Genomic DNA, 15563 nt, shown 5'->3' with positions numbered 1-15563 from the left:
TGTCAACTAGTTCTCAGTCCAACTGGCAGAAGAAGAGTTAAGTGCAAATGCTCGGAGACAGGAACCCGACGGGCACTGTGGAGGAGTCAGTAGGAGGGAAGCGTGAGAGGGACAGAGTGATCGGAGGGTCCAAGTGGTGCGACCTCAGAGACCATGGAAGGGAGCTTGGATTTTGCGTAGAGCCACCCTGTATGAGGTCCTTGGCAGACCCCCAGGATTGTAGAAAACAGCCTTCAGGGACAGAGAGAGTGCAGGTTTGATGGAGAGAATTGGGCGGATGCAGAATATTTTGGGTGTTGGAACCTGCAGGGTTGCTGAGAGACTGTGGGAGATGAGGGGTTGAAGAGAGGGGTTAAGACACCTCCTCAGGTTTGTTTTTTTTTAAGATTTTATTTATTATTTGACAGACAGAGATCACAAGTAGGCAGCGAGGCAGGCAGAGAGAGAGGAGGAAGCAGGCTCCCTGCTGAGTGGAGAGCCCGATGTGGGGCTCGATCCCAGGACCCTGAGATTATGACCTGAGCCAAAGGCAGCGGCTTAACCCACTGAGCCACCCAGGCGCCCCACCTCCTCAGTTTTGGGCTTAGGCAGCTGGGTGGATGGGGTTATAATTCCTGAGATAGAGCAGACCAGGAGACGAACGGAGTTTTGGAGCTGGGATTTACACAGGACTGCAAGGACTCTTCGGGTGATGTGTGAAGTTTGTGGAGCCTATTTGACACCCGAGGAGAGATTTTTAAGAAGCCAGATTGAGGGCGCCTGGGTGGCTCAGTGGGTTAAGCCGCTGCCTTGGGCTCAGGTCATGATCTCAGGGTCCTGGGATCAAGTACCACATCAGGCTCTCTGCTCAGCAGGGAGCCTGCTTCCTTCTCTCTCTCTCTGCCTGCCTCTCTGTGTACTTGTAATTTCTCCCTGTCAAATAAATAAATAAAATCTTTAAAAAAAAAAAAAAAAGAAGCCAGATTGATACGAAAGTTGGAAGCTCAATAGGCAGGCGGGTGATGGGGTACAATAGGGGACAGGGTATCACGGACTCTATAATGCTAATCGGCCGTGGGACTAGATGGGTTCATGTGGAGGACAAATCAGGTTAGAGGAAATAAATATGATAAGTGCTGATTATATTTCCTTTCTTGGACAACTCTTTGTTTTTACTAGTTATTGATTGCCTTGTTTTTCTCATTTGCTTAAATTTTATGTACTTTTAAAAATGATTTTATTTTATTTATTTGACAGACAGAGATCACAAGTAGGCAGAGAGGCAGGCAGAGAGAGAGGAGGAAGCAGGCTCCCTGCTGAGCAGAGAACCTGATGTTGGGCTTGATTCCAGGACCCTGGGATCACGACCCGAGCCGAAGGCAGAGGCCTTAACCCACTGAGCCACCCAGGCGCCCTTTTATGCACTTTCTATGCACAGCCTCAAACACTCTCATAAAACTCAAAACCCCTCTTTCTTGCTTTTTGCTATTAGTGGCCTTTAGAGAGTAAAGGTATGGTAGAATTGTTGTTGTTTTTGGGGTTTTTTTGGGAAGACTTTTCTTTATCTGGTCTCAGACTCGGGTTGATGGTTGGATCATAGGCTGAGGATCGTTTTCAGCCTGATGCTGGAAGGCAGTATTTTCTGCTGCTTCCTGCAGCACCCTGCACGGTCTGTTTCCTCAGAGTTTCTTTCTCCATTTTGTTTTCACATCTTGTCTTTCATGTTTAAACTTTCCCTGGAGATCTTCGACTCTATTTTTATTTAAGAGTATGGTACTAAGAGCTGATGGATAATTCTGTGGATGGGGGGGCCGGCTGAGTTGACTACTGGCTTCACTATCAGTTTATAGAGAAGGGACCACTGGTTTTTGTAAGAAAGCACTACACACACTCTGTAGGTCTCATCTCTTGGATAGGCCATTTTGCAGGATGGTAGACAGGATAATGGTCCCGCAAGGATGTTTGTGTCACTCACATCCTCACCGTTAAGGATGTGAGTGACCTTAATGGTGAAGGGACTTTGCAGACATAATGGAGCATCTTGAGATGGGGAGGTGGTTCTGGATTGTCTGGGCGGACTTAATAAATCCTTAAAAGAGGGAAGCAGGCCTGTGAGAGGAAGGTGATGCGGTGTAGCAGAGAGTGATGTGAAGGTGGTGGCTGACTGGCTTTGATGATGGAGGAGGCCGAGGGCCTCCCGAAGCTGGAAAAGGCAAGGACACAGATTCCCTTCTACAGCCCCCAGGGCGAACTCGGCCCTGCTGATCCATTTTAGATTTCAGACCTCCTAAACCGTAAGATTATACATTTGTGTTGTTTGAAGCCACTCAGCTTGTGGTCCTTTGTCGCATCAGCCACAGGCATCCTAACACACCCGGTGAGGACCCTCCCACCTTCTGCCCAGGGAGCTGGGGGGTCTCTGCTCTGACCAGGGTGTGCTTTCACTTTTGTCTCCTTTCCAGAACGGCCCCATATTCCTGCTCTTGGTCTTGTCGCCGGATACAAACCTGAGGCTGGTTTGTTTTACTTTGGAGAATACTAAGCATTTGTCATCCGCTTGGTGTTTACGAATGTGAATTTGGGCTGGGCTCTGAGTTTGCTGAAGAGTGTGAAATGCAGCGATGCTCTCTCCCACGCTGGTGCCCACCCTCCAGAGGCAGGACAGCACGTGGGCCGAGCTCAGGGACTCTAGAGCTGAATACCTGGCCTCAGAGCCTCCTTCTGCGGCCTCCTGGTTCTCCGACAAGCCAGTCAGCCCTTTCCCACCCAAGCTGCCTCAGCTGTAAAGGAGGTGCTGGTAGAAGCACCTCCCAGTGCTGCGGGGGACTGTACAGCTCATGGCCGTATAGTGTTAAGAATGGCGCCTGGTCCGTCGTGGGGGCTGCCGGCCGGCAAGTCATGGCTGGTTTACAGTCACGTGCTGCGTCCGTATTATGTGCCTGGCCTTATGCGGTCCTTCCCCTGCTCTATCTCATTTCAACTTCACTGTAAACCTGTACGGTAGATTCAGTGAATTCTTTCCCTACGAGCAATCCCCTGGAAGGGGAAGTCCTGGGTCATGTCGCAGCGGGGGACGGAGAAGGGGGTGGCTGTGGTCGTCATGCAGGGGGCCTTTACTTAGCCCACGGCCTCCCCTGACCCGGCTGGGTAAGGGGAGGCTGTCTCAGGCGCCCCTGGGATCCAAGCTCAGGGGGCAGGGACTCCAGGGTGGGGATGTGGCTGCTGGAGGCTCTGTGCACGAGAGGGGCTCTCGCAGGGGGCTCTGGAGCTTCCAGGGCTCCCCGGTACTTGCCCCTTCTCCAGGCAGGCCTGCTCCTCTTCCGCCAGGCAAGACACTCCAGCCCTTGCTGGGGGAATCCTTTCTAGGAGGCTGAGGGTGGGGGGCGGGGCCCGGCGGGAGCTGGGCCCGGGTGTTCTTGTGGAGCTTGCTAGGCAAAGCGGGACTGGGCGTGGGGCTCGGGCGCGGCCTGGGAGGGGCCTGCAGTGGGCAGAGCAGGAGCCTGTGGGGGTGTGTGGAGCCTGGGGCATAGCTTAATTGAAGGGGCCTGCTGGAGTGGGTGCTGGGCTTGGGATGGGGCTTGTCTGGGTGGGGCCAGGGCTGTGCCCTATGGCAGGGGCAGGCGCGCCCAGGGTCCTGATTCGCATCCCTGTTCCGGTGATCAGGTTCTGTTTGTGCAGGATGAACAGCCTGGCCAGAGGACAGCCAGCTTCAGGTCACTCTCGGAGGGCTGAGCACTCTGCGGGGCGGTCACTGTGCCACAGCACCCTGTGTGCCTCTCTCGTGGGGCCTGAGAAGCTTCTCTACACCTACACCTGCAGGGTCTCGGGGCTCTCTTAAGTGGCCCTCTCTCCCCTGCTCCCCACTCCCTCATCGATGCTTGAGAAGGGAGAGGAGTCTGGGGCAGGAGGAAGGTTCGGGAGGTGACGGCCCATTTCTCCTTTTTCTCTCTGCATTTCCCTCTTTTGCACGCTCCTGGCTCTGCCCCAGACAGACCGCAGGGAGCCAGGTCTGGAAAAGGCAAATGTTCCCTTTGACAAAAGGGAGGTGAGAGGAGCCTCTGGGGGTGGGGGTGGGGGATTTTGGCAGCAGAGTGGACTGGAAGGGAGGTTGTGTACCGCCAACCCCGCTGTCCCTGTCATCTTGACTTCTCTTGTCCTCCTAGTGCCCCTGGCCAGCCCTCTGTTTACTCTCCTGAGTAGGTCCTGGGCTTTCCAAGTTTGCAGCAGAATGCCCCAGTGCAGGACAGAGTTCAGCCCTGCCTCAGAAAATGCACCATAGGAGACTCAAGAGCCAAATAAATCACGACCTTATTTGAAAGGAGCGTTCATCCTTTGGGAGCCTGCAAGTCCCCTTGCGCTGACATCTTTTAATGGACCCTGGTGGCCCTGGGACAGGATAGAGTGGCCTGGGATAGCTCAGACAGGGCTGGGCTGTGCCCATATATCTCTAACCCACTACAAGCCCAGGGTTCCACCTTTGGGGTGGTGCTTCTCAGTGCCCAGTGATGGATGGATGCGGGACCTGTGTGTCCTTTCCACAGAGAAGGTTGGTAGAGGAGGGAGGTGATTGTCCCAGTATACAGAGGAGAAGACAGCTCAGAGAGGGTGCAAGGTGGGCCCAAGGGCACCCAGGACAGTGGTGACAGAATCGGGATGAAAACCAGAGCCCGTCCTTTTCCTCAATCACTAAAACAGCTTAGTGAGGACTGCTCACCTGTACAGCTCATCAGGACTGACAGCCGGGAGGGATGGCGGACCAGGCCTGCTCACTGTAGTGTTGGGTTTAATGTCCAAAGGTGCAGCTCAACCCAATTCTCAACTGTTTAAAAGTGATAGATCTAACAGCGAAGAATACCAAAAGGTCAAAAGTCAAAGAAGGCAAGGAGATGCAAGTGCCCTCCAGAAGAAAGCTGGTGCAGCCAAGTTAGTATCAGACGAGATAGATCGTAAGGCGTATCATGACTAGGATCAATGATAGTAACTTCATAATTTGTCACCAAAGCCCCAACTCCCCAGGATGATATAACATTCCTAAATTTGTATGCTCCTAATAACATAGTTTCAAAATAGATAAAGCAAATTGGCAGCTCATGCACGGACTTGTTTTTTCATTCTGAAAGTCAAGTTCTTTTTGACGGATGTCAGTCTTTGCCATTAGCCTTGGATGAGGCTGAAAATAGCCAGGCCCGCCTCACAGGGAGATTGCCCTCTAGAAGGGAGAAAAAAAAAAATCACAGATTCATGAACAAGCTGGAGACGAGTGGCTGGCCCCAGCTCTGGAGGGTGTGGGTTGTGTACTGAAGACACACTCAGTACTCACAGATTTCTTTCCACAGTGTCACAGAGAGTCCCTGAATCGCAGTCCTAACCTCAAAACAAGACATTAGAATTTTGAGTTGTCATTCTGTTCACATGAGCTATCCTGGGCCATTGGAAACAGCCCCCTGCCCTGTGGTCCTGGGGATCCTCCTACTCATGGATGTCTATGACAGTAGCTCAGTGGTCCCCCTTTGAGTCCTGCTGACCATCCTGGAGTTTGGTAATTCCTCTGTCCTCCATCCTAGTACAGATTCTGTGGGGACCAAAGCTTATCAACAAGAGGGGGATGCTCCTTAAGAAAAAGAAAACAAAATCATAAATACAAAGTTAGATGCAACAATGACCATTTATTTAGAACAGGACAAGAAATCATAGCAAACTGTAGATTTTTATAAGTGACAAATACCACAAATAATGCAAAATACAGGAAAACATCTGCAATATTTTTTCTACCATTCTTGCTGCGCACTCTTTGACATTTTTTCATAGGTAACAGTTTTGAATTTCTTCCATAAAGGGAACTGAGAATTAATATAATCTTTTTTCTTAGCATGGTTGATCAAAAATTGTGTTGTATTATAGTTTAAAGATACTACTTAGCTTTACAACCCATTCTTTTTTTTTTTTTTTTCCAAAATATTTTATTTATTTAATTGAGAGAGAGCAAGAAAGAGAGCGTGAGCAATGGACAGGGAGGAGGGGCCGAGGCAGAGGGAGGAGGAGACTCCCCGCGGAGCAGGGAGCCTGACACGGGGCTCGATCCCAGGACCCCGGGATCATGACCTGAGCTGAAAGCAGACGCTTAGCTGACTGAGCCACCCAGCACCCGTCACAACCCATTCTTGTAATGTCACTAACATCCTACACATTTTTAGGACTAGTAACAACTCTGGGAAGACCCCTATCCAGTTTTTTTTGCCCCTGCCTCCTGGGCACAGTCCCATCAAGATCTGTTGTGCATCTCCAGGGGGTCAGCAGGGGCTCTCCTGGTTCCAGGGCAGCCTCCTGGAGCAAAGCAAACAGACCTGCCGTGGTTGCCAGGTGTGGTGCTGCACAGCAAGCCGAAGGCAAAGGTCAGGGGTCAAGCGCTGTCCTGGACCAGGTGGAGGACGAGGCTTACGGCCGGTGGGTTTGGTCAGTGGTGGACACGGCTGGCCAAGGACTGCAGTCATGGAAGGGGTCAGCAGGACCCCTGGTGGAAGGCAGACCATGGGCATCCCCCTGGCGGTCAGCTGGTGCCACCAGCATGTGCCCAAGGACCAGCATCAGGCCAGAAAGTCACAGGACCCACACCCTGCCTCCTGCACAAAGATGTCCTTGGAGGGGAGCAGGAGGCTTGGAGAATGTGCTTCCACATTCACATGGAAGCAGGCGACCCACCCACAGAGCCTGGGGGACAATCAGGCTCCACAGGCCAGGCCTCAGCGAAGGAGAGCCCTGTGACACCCAGGAAAAATTGCATTTTGTCTTCCCAGCTGAGTCCCATTGTGAGAGCCAGACCACATCAAGGCATGGGGGGCTTTGGCCTAGAAGAAAGAGACCCCAACAGGGCAAGGGGCAAGGCTCTGGGGCTGTTAACAGCAGGCCAGACAGACACTGGGCAGGGAAGGCATGCAGATCCCCGGGGCGCCCAGGCTCTCAGGCCCCCAGCTCGTTGGTGCCCGTGGGGGGTGTCTCCCTCCCCTCCCCGTCAGGCTCCTCCCTCAGCACCCTGCGGAGTATGGCCCCTGGGGACTCCCGCAAGCAGCAGTGTCCCTGGCTGCCCACCACGAAGTAGATGACAGGATTGGCACTGCTGCTCAGGGCCGAGGAGAGGCATGCCATGTGGTGGAAAAGAGTCTTCTGATTCTGGGGCAGGTCCAGCCAATAGAGGAAGAACCAGCTGATGCCGAGAGGCAGGGCGCAGATGAGGAACATCGTGACAGAGGCCAGGATGACCACGTACAGCCGTGTGGGCTGCGGCCGCCCCCACTCCTGTGAGCTCCTCCGCACCCGCACGAAGAGGGTCACGCTGGACAGGGTCATCACTGGGGTGAAGATCCCCATGATGAGGAAACTGAAGACGGAGTCCACCGTGTAACACTGCCTTAGGCTGAACCAGAACTCCCTGCAGAAGAGTGAGACCAGCACGTTCATCAGGAGGGACAGCACCCAGAGCAGGGCACACACCACGGCTGACAGGTGCCGGGGGCGGCGACACTTGTACCAGATGGGGAAGAGGACAGACAGGCAGCGCTGCGTGCTGATGGCCGTCAGGAGGGTCAGGCTGGTGGTGTAGGTGAAGGACCTCGCTCTCTCCATCACCTCATAGGCCAGCAGGGGTCGGGTCGAGAGAGAGGGTGACGGCCGTGCAGAGGAGGAAGAGGAAGTCAGCCACGGCCAGGTGGAGGATGTACGTGCAGAACGGGGTCATCTGCCCCGGGCAGCTCAGCAGCCAGACCACCAGGCCATTGCCCATCATGCCACACATGCAGACGAACGTGGCCAGGATGCTCAGCACCTCGGGAGCGGTGTCCGGTGTGTTTATCATGGAGTCATTTGGGGAGAGTTTCTGGACATAGGAGTCCGCTATAATCCCGTTCATCCTGTGGAAAGAATATGGACCGACTTGAGGTTCTGTGTTGCTGGAGCCCCAAGGGGCTTCTTGGGGCCCCACACCCCAACTGTCCAGTTTCAGGGCTTTCTCCTGGGTTCTGTTTATAAGAAACATAACCAGGAGGGGCACCTGGGTGGCTCAGTGGGTTAAAGCCTCTGCCTTCGGCTCAGGTCATGGTTCTAGAGTCCTGGGATCGAGCCCTACATCTGGCTCTCTGCTCAGCAGGGAGCCTGCTTCCCCCTCTCTCTCTGCCTACTTGTGATCTCTGTCTGTCAAATTAATAAATAAAATCTTTAAAAGAAAAAAAAAAAAGAAACATAACCAGGAGGCTTAGCCCATTCCCTGCTTTCCTGGTTCCCATCCCGCCAACTCTGCCAGCCCTGCTGTGACATACCCCAAGTTGTTCTAAACACCCTTTGTCAAGTGAAGAGGTTCTCTTGCATTTTGAGTTTATTATTATTATTTTTTAATCATGAAGAAGTATTGACTTTTATCAAAGGCTTTCTTTTCGCTCTTGACTTACCAAGTTCCCTTTACACATGAGACCCTCAAAACTCTGTTCTGGCTTCTCTGTCCTACATACTGCTTTTATGGGCATGTGTGTTTAAAATATGTAAGTGGTTTGGTGTGAGCTCTGGTGCTGTGTGGCTGACAGCCACTCAGTACTCGTTCTGTGCCCTTTTCATGATGTTTCATCCTCCAGGAGACCACTGAGCTCTGGCTGGTTTCCCCCTTCCAGAGAGCATCTTCAGGCATAAAGCTGGGGTGATCACAGGGCTCATCTCTTCTATTTCCCTTTTCTTGGAGTTCACACTCCGGGGATGCCTCTTGTCCAGTATCTGAACACAGCTGAGTCTTCTGTTTTCTCCAGTTTTCTGGTTGTTGACCGTGGGAGGGCTGGTCCAGTACCAGTTCCTCCCTTGTGGCTAGACACAGAAATGCCTCTGATGTATTTTCCTCTTGATCATTGCTGGTGTGGAGGAACCCTGTTGATTCTTGTCGTTTTTATTAATCAGGCAAATGTCCTAATATAGCGGACCATACCTATCCATTTTTCTGTTGACAAGTTTGATTTTCTTATCCCTCTAATTTCTTTTTCATGTCTTATAGCATAGCCCAGAACATCTAGTCATCTGCTGAGCGCTGGTTGCAGTCAGGTGTGCTTATCTTCTCCCTAAACTTCAAGTTTCTCTATCAGATGTGATGGTTACTCTGAGTTTGTGGTATTATCTTTGATCAGGGTGAGAAAATTCCCTTCCTGGTTGTCTGAGAGTTTTTATCATAAATGATGGAATTGATCACAATTATTTTTCTGCATCTACTTAATCCCTTTCTTTTTTTCCTCCCTTTGTCTCTTTATGTGGTGGATCTATAGTGGTACGTTTTCTGGTATTTACTCCTTGTTACATTTTTAGGATAGACCATTTCTATTTGCTCTGGTCACTCCCCTTTCCCCTCAGGTATCCTGGTTTTATTTAGAAAATGTCCCCCCATGTTCATAAGTGAAATTAGCCTATAATTTTCCCCTCTTGTACTATCCTTGTCTGTTTTTTATTTCAAAGATGTGAGATTATACTGGTTGCATAAAATGACTTGAAGAGATTGCCTTTTTTCTCTACCTTCTGGAACAATTTGTAGCATGTAAGGATTATCTTTCTTTGAAGATTTGGCAGAAGGTAAAACCATCTGGTCAGGTTATTTTTATGTGATTGTTAGGAGACAGGCATGGCTTTGTGAAAAGAAAATTACAAGTGCAACTATATAATAGGTTTAATCAGATTTTGAATCTCTTCTTGAGTTAGAGTAGGCGATGTTATTTTTCTGGGTAATTCTTCATGCTTATGGTTTCACATTTATTGGTAGATACTGTAAATAATCTACACAATATTCCCTTATAATTTTTAAAGCCCTAATTCAATCTTCCATTTTAAATTTGTGTGCTCACTTCTTTTTTTAAAAAATCAGTTTGCTAGAGGCTCAGTTTTACGAGAACTTTTTCTTAAACGTCTCTATTGTTTCTTTGTTTCCAGATTTCCATTTTATTTATTTATTTATTTAAAAGATTTTATTTATTTATTTGACAGAGAGAAATCACAAGTCGGCAGAGAGGCAGGCAGAGAGAGAGGAGGAAGCAGGCTCCCCGCAGAGCAGAGAGTCTGATTCCGGGCTCGATCCCAGGAGCCTGGGATCATGACCCGAGCCGAAGGCAGAGGCTTTAACCCACTGAGCCACCCCACTGAGCCACCCAGGGACCCTCCAGTTTTCTGTTTAAAAAAAAAGATTTTATTTATTTATTTGAGAGAAAATGAGAGAGCATGAACAGGGAGGAGAGGGAGAAACAGGCTCTCTGCAAACAGGGAGCCCAACGTGGGACTCGATCCCAGGTCCCTGGGATCATGACCTGAACTGAAGGCAGACGCTTAACTCACTGAGCCACCCAGGCACCCCCGGTTCCAATTTTAATTGATGCTTTTACTTCTTTTACTTTCTTTGGATTTACCTTGTGATTGTTTTTCAGCTTCCTGTGTTGAACTGCTAGGCAACTATCAAAATTTCTCTTTCTAAGGGGCATTTTGGGCTCTGGATGACTCCTAAGTATTTCTTTAGCTGTTTCATGCATTTTGGTTTATAGTGTCTTCATTGTTGTTCATGCCTAAATATTTTAACGTCGAAAACCACTGAAAATACGTAAAATTTAAATTTCCATAAATTTGTTACAGATATTATTTCATAGCACTACGAATATTTTTATCTGCCACAAATAAGTTTTGTCATTTTCTCTTCGGCTTTTGGAATCTTTGTTAAGTGGGGACAAATCTGAGATGATCATGCCGTCCCTGTCAAGTGTACCTTTTATGTGGTGGCCTTCTTCACTTTATTTTTTATTTTATCTATTTATGAGAGTGAGGGAGAGAGAGAGGGAAAGAGCGCACAAGCCAGGCAGAGAGGCAGTGGGAAAGGGAGAGCCAGACTCCCCGCTGAGCAGGGAGCCTGATGGGGAGCTCAGTCTCTGGACCCTGGGATCATGACCTGAAACTAAAGCAAATACTTAACCGACTGAGCCATCCAGGCGCCCCAGGCCTCTTCACTTTCAATGCTGAGATCTGCTACCAGGATTTGGCCCTGGTTTCTGTTGGTATCCACAGGGTGTCACTGGTCCAGGAGCAGGTCTGTGGTGGGGTTCATGGGTCGGAGATGTGGCATCGTGCAGACGTTTGTAAATTCAGACTCTGTTACTGTGAATGCTGCAAATCTGGGGCTTTAGTTCCTGAAATTGGTGCCTGACTCAGCTCATGCACCCTTCCCCCACAGTCTCAGGCAGGGGGGAGGCTCCTGAGGGCATTCTGTGCAGAAAGCTGCTTGTCTAAGCAGCAGGGAGCTCCTGGGCTTGGCCTTGTGGAGCCCCCTCTGCTCCAGCTCCAAGGGACTTCCCAGCCCCACAGCCCTTCCTCATCCCCACCCCACCTAAGCCCCATCTGATGTTCTCTGGGCCACCGGCGTCGCTCTAGGACCCAGAGATTTCCTACCTCTCCAGGGCTGGGTAGGAGGGGGATTGTGTTTTCTCCCCAGTTTCTCGGCATCCACAGTGGGAGGGTGGGACCATGACCCACACAGCCTCCATAGGTGCCCTGTCTGTCGTCACAGTCAGGAGTCCCTCCCGCAGGATCCACAGATGTTTAAGTAACATTGATCAAACTTCTACTATGTGCCAGGTACCTACATGGTGCTCTGTGTCCCACGGGGTAGATGATAGCATATGGACATGCGCGGAATGCATGTCCGCACCCAGGAGCACAGATGCACACACAGATAGTACAGATACACATAGAAACACAGTATAGATGCACAGCAGTGGCCAGGACACAGAAAGGCCGTCCTCATAGAACTCACGGTCCAGGGTGGGGAATGTACAATAGACAGGATTATCCCCTGTCCCCCAGGGGGTACATAAGAAGGCAGGGACCTGCTGGAAGGTGCTGAGGTTGGAGGGCGGCAGGGAGAGGCTCGTTGGAGGGGCTGCTATGAGAGACCCATTGCTGTCTGTGCAGGGGGCTGGGACCCTGCTCCCCTGGCCCCTCCCCAGCCAGCGGAACCCTTTACACACCGCCCTCCCGAGCCACTAGTGATTGGTCCCCGCCCAGTGCCAGGCTCAGCGAAGGAGTGTCCTCGAAGCCCCACGCTAAGTAAGGAATGTGTGGGCCGCTCCCCAGGGATGGAGGACGCGGGTGGCACCTGCTCCTCGGGCAGGGCGGGATGCACTAGGTCACCCTGTGGGCCGACTGACGCCCCCCAGTCCAGTGCCCCACCCCACCTCTGAGTGCATGTAGTGCCCCCCGACCCTCTGCTCTGGTCAGGGTCCCAGAAGCCTGGACAGGGGCCCTCCGCACACCTGGGCTGCTTCTCAGCTGTCACCTGATACCCCGCTGATGGGGACAGAGGGTGGACCAGGCCAGGGCTATTCTGGGTCCTGGGCTACAGACCTTCCCGGGGATGCTGCTCGAAGGGGAGACCATCGACAAGCAAGAATATGCAGCTTTCGGGGTGGGAACTTCCAGAGGGGCTGACAGCTGCCGGGAGAGCAGCTTTAGTAGCCAAGCGGCAGTGGGGACAGAGCGTGTGGAGGGACGACGGTGTGCTGCAGGCGCAGCGGCTCCCTAGACCCCTCCAAAGGGGCGGCTCTCGGCAACAGAGACCCCCAGATGTGCCGAGGAGGCAGCTGTGGAGGCAGGGGTGTGGGTGACCCTTTGAAGGGGTGTGTTGTAGTGGGCAGGGGGGAGGCGAGGGTAGAGAAATGGGACCAGGGACGGAGGACCCAAACGGGAGCTGCTCAGCAGAGGGAGACCTGAGGGCGCAGGCACGGTCACGGCTGCAGGGGGGCGGGGGGAGTGCGCCGGGGGGCAGAGTCGGTACCGCGGGCAAGCGGCCTGGGAGCTGGGCACTGCCCAGGAGAGACGGGAGAAGCGGGGAGCCCACCAAGCTTGCGGGACCCCATGCGGGAAGGTTCCTCCTTTCCAGTGAAAGAAGGAAGAAGAGGGGAGGGGTGTGGGGGGCGGGGGGAGGGGGCCTCCTCCTGACAGCGATGGGCCCAACTGTGTCCCCCTCAGTGATCTGTTGAGGCACCAAGCCGCTGCGCTCCTCTCAGAGGTGGGCCTGTACGAGGTGTTCAAGGTGAAACCAATCCGATCCGGAGGGCGGGTCGTGATCTGGTAAGACCAATGCACTTCTGCGACGGGTTGCTGGAGCCTACCCTCCTCCCCCGCTGCCTCCCCTCTGCTGGGCTCTTCCCTGAGCCCCGCACTCCCTCCGACTCTGAGCTACGAGGGTTGTCACTGGGCCTGTGAGCCCCTCGGGCAGGCCAGCATCGGACTAGAGCCCCTCCACGCCCTCCCCGCCCTGGGCCCAGGCCTGCCGTAGCCAGTGCTCAGTGATCACACGTGAAAGGTGATGGTTTAGAAGACGGTGCCTGTCGAGTTAGCTGTAGGATGCCTGTCTTCAGAAGCCTTGTTTGAATTTCTGTCTACCTCACCTGACGCCTTCGGGAAATGTCATTTCTAGCTAATACAGTCCATCTCTCCTTGTCCTTTAAACGTTTAAAAGGTCACCTAGATGAGATAGTAAAACAGTCTCCTTTAAAAGGTCTGAGGGTCAAGAGGACGTAGGTTTTGCTATGCCCTCGTGCTGCCTCCCAGTGTTAACGGTAGGATCACACCCTTGAAGGATTTTTTTTCTGTGCATTTCCATATAATGTTTTTACAGAAATGAAAACCTATGCCTTGCTGCTTTCCCCAAAACAAAGTGAATGTCTTCTTCAGTTGTGCTCACCTGACACCTGTATGTCCCTCCTTTGTCCTGGCCTGGCTGTCACCACTGATGGGGGCTCCCCATGTGGCTGGCCCCCTGGGGGTGATCTGAACCACTTCAAATATGGGTGTGAGCTAGGCTTCTGTTGTCCGTTTTATTTGGAAGATGCCAGCTCGGGGAAGTTGAGGCACCTCCCGGGCCATCCAGCCATGTCTGGCTGAACAGGGACTCTCGCCCCGGGGTTGTTGCTAGGCACCACCCATCACCACCATGCTCTCCTCCACCCAGAGAGTAAAAATGTGAGGCTCCTACCTGCTCCCGACTTGGTGCTCAGTCCTTCGGGGAAAGGTGACCGGGCTCTGGTGCCTAATTCCAACGCCTGGAAGCAGCTCCACTGGCTCCATGCCCCCGAGCTGCTCCGGTCCAGTCCCTGCTCCCGGCTCTGCAGGGCTTCTCCCAGCTCGCCTTGGCTGCTCCCCACCCTGGCCTCACAGGAGTCCTGTCCCTGGGATGCCTTCACTCTGCTCTCTGAGATGCTGGAAGGGGAGCTTGAGGCATAAATACAGGAAGGCACCCACCCCACCCAGGAGGCCTGCAGACAAGCTGGCTGGGGACTAATGGACCTAGCTGGGTGTGGGCTCTCAGGCTGCCCATCTAGGCTGGGGGATGCCTTTCAGGGAAATAAGAATAAGGCTGGGGGCCGTGAGGAGCTGCGGGAGTGTTCACGTCCTTCCTGTGCCATCCTGGCAGTGTCTCCCTGCCTGAAGGGCGTCTGGGACAGCCAAAGAGGCCTCAGAGCATCAGCAGGCCCTATCATCTCGGCGTTAACATAGCGCTGTGCAGGAAAGAGGGTCTCTTGTGGGCCGGGAGAGGCCATTAGGTCGACACAGCCCTCTGCATGGAGAGATGCTCTGGCTAATGGACCTGCCCAGGGCTCTGCTTGCTGAGGGGCGGAAAGGAAGGAGCCTGGACCCTGGACTCCAGAGCCCCATTTCAAGTCTGAGTTTGTCCGCCTATTAGCTGGGGAGCTTTGTGGTTTAGGGGACCCCTCTGAGCATCCGAGGCCTCACTGAAATTCATGGAGTCCCTTCCGGTCTCTCTCAACAACTTGAGTACAGCGCTCGAGGCAAGAGAGAGGGAATCATTCTGACCTCAGTTGGTGACCTTTCCCCGCATAGGCTGAACCCACTTTCCTGCCTGGGAATTCACGAGTCCTCTAAAACTGAGCCCCCTCCCGGTTCGGATGGAGGCTGACCTCACGGCTGTGTAGCCTGGCGGTCCGATGCCCCGCGGGACATGGTGGCTGCTTGGGGTCTACAGGCGTTGACTGACGGGTGGCTGGGGCCTGGGGCTGTCGTGCCCACCCTCATGCCCGGTCCTGGACGTGAAGGAGAGGTCGGTGTGGGAGACCTCTGGCCTCAGCTTTGGGAAGACACGTGAGTGAAGAGAGGAGAGGCACGAAGCTCCGATGTCGAAGTGTCACCAACGCCCCACGTCATGGACAGGTGACGGAGGACAGAGAGGCCCCATTGTGCTCACGGGTGTCCCCAGGGGACACAGAGCATCCCCATGTCAGAGGAGCAGCTCGGACCGTCCCAGGCTCTTACTCTGGGCTTGCCGAGCCGGGGTGGTGGACGTCTTACCCCGAGGAGGTAACACCTAGCCTGAGAAGGGGAGGGGACACAGGTGACCCAGGAAGACACGGGCTTCCTGGCAGGAGCTGTCCCGTTCTGGCACCTTCTGTGGCTAGAACTGGGCCTGGCAGGTACAGAGGCTCACATTTCCCGACTAGTGACAGGTGAGGGACAGAGTCCCTGGAATCAGGGGCCCGGATCCAGCTGTTCCCGGCCCGCGACCGCACCCCGAC

The 15563-nt window shown here is 53.1% G+C and overlaps 1 protein-coding gene across 1 annotated transcript; it reads right to left on the bottom strand.

The window, feature by feature from the left end:
• Positions 1–5638: 5638 nt before the first annotated feature.
• MRGPRD (MAS related GPR family member D) lies at positions 5639–14231 on the bottom strand. The gene is given in 3 exon segments (XM_059399340.1): positions 5639–7627; positions 7629–7883; positions 14009–14231. Coding segments are annotated over 3 exon segments (1038 nt in total). The 5' UTR covers positions 14101–14231; the 3' UTR covers positions 5639–6936.
• Positions 14232–15563: the final 1332 nt, after the last annotated feature.

The sequence above is a fragment of the Mustela nigripes genome, chromosome 1, assembly GCF_022355385.1.
Source record: "Mustela nigripes isolate SB6536 chromosome 1, MUSNIG.SB6536, whole genome shotgun sequence".
NCBI lineage: Eukaryota > Metazoa > Chordata > Mammalia > Carnivora > Mustelidae > Mustela > Mustela nigripes.
Note: the sequence above shows the minus strand (reverse complement) of the source record. Positions and strands in the feature narration are given on the sequence as shown.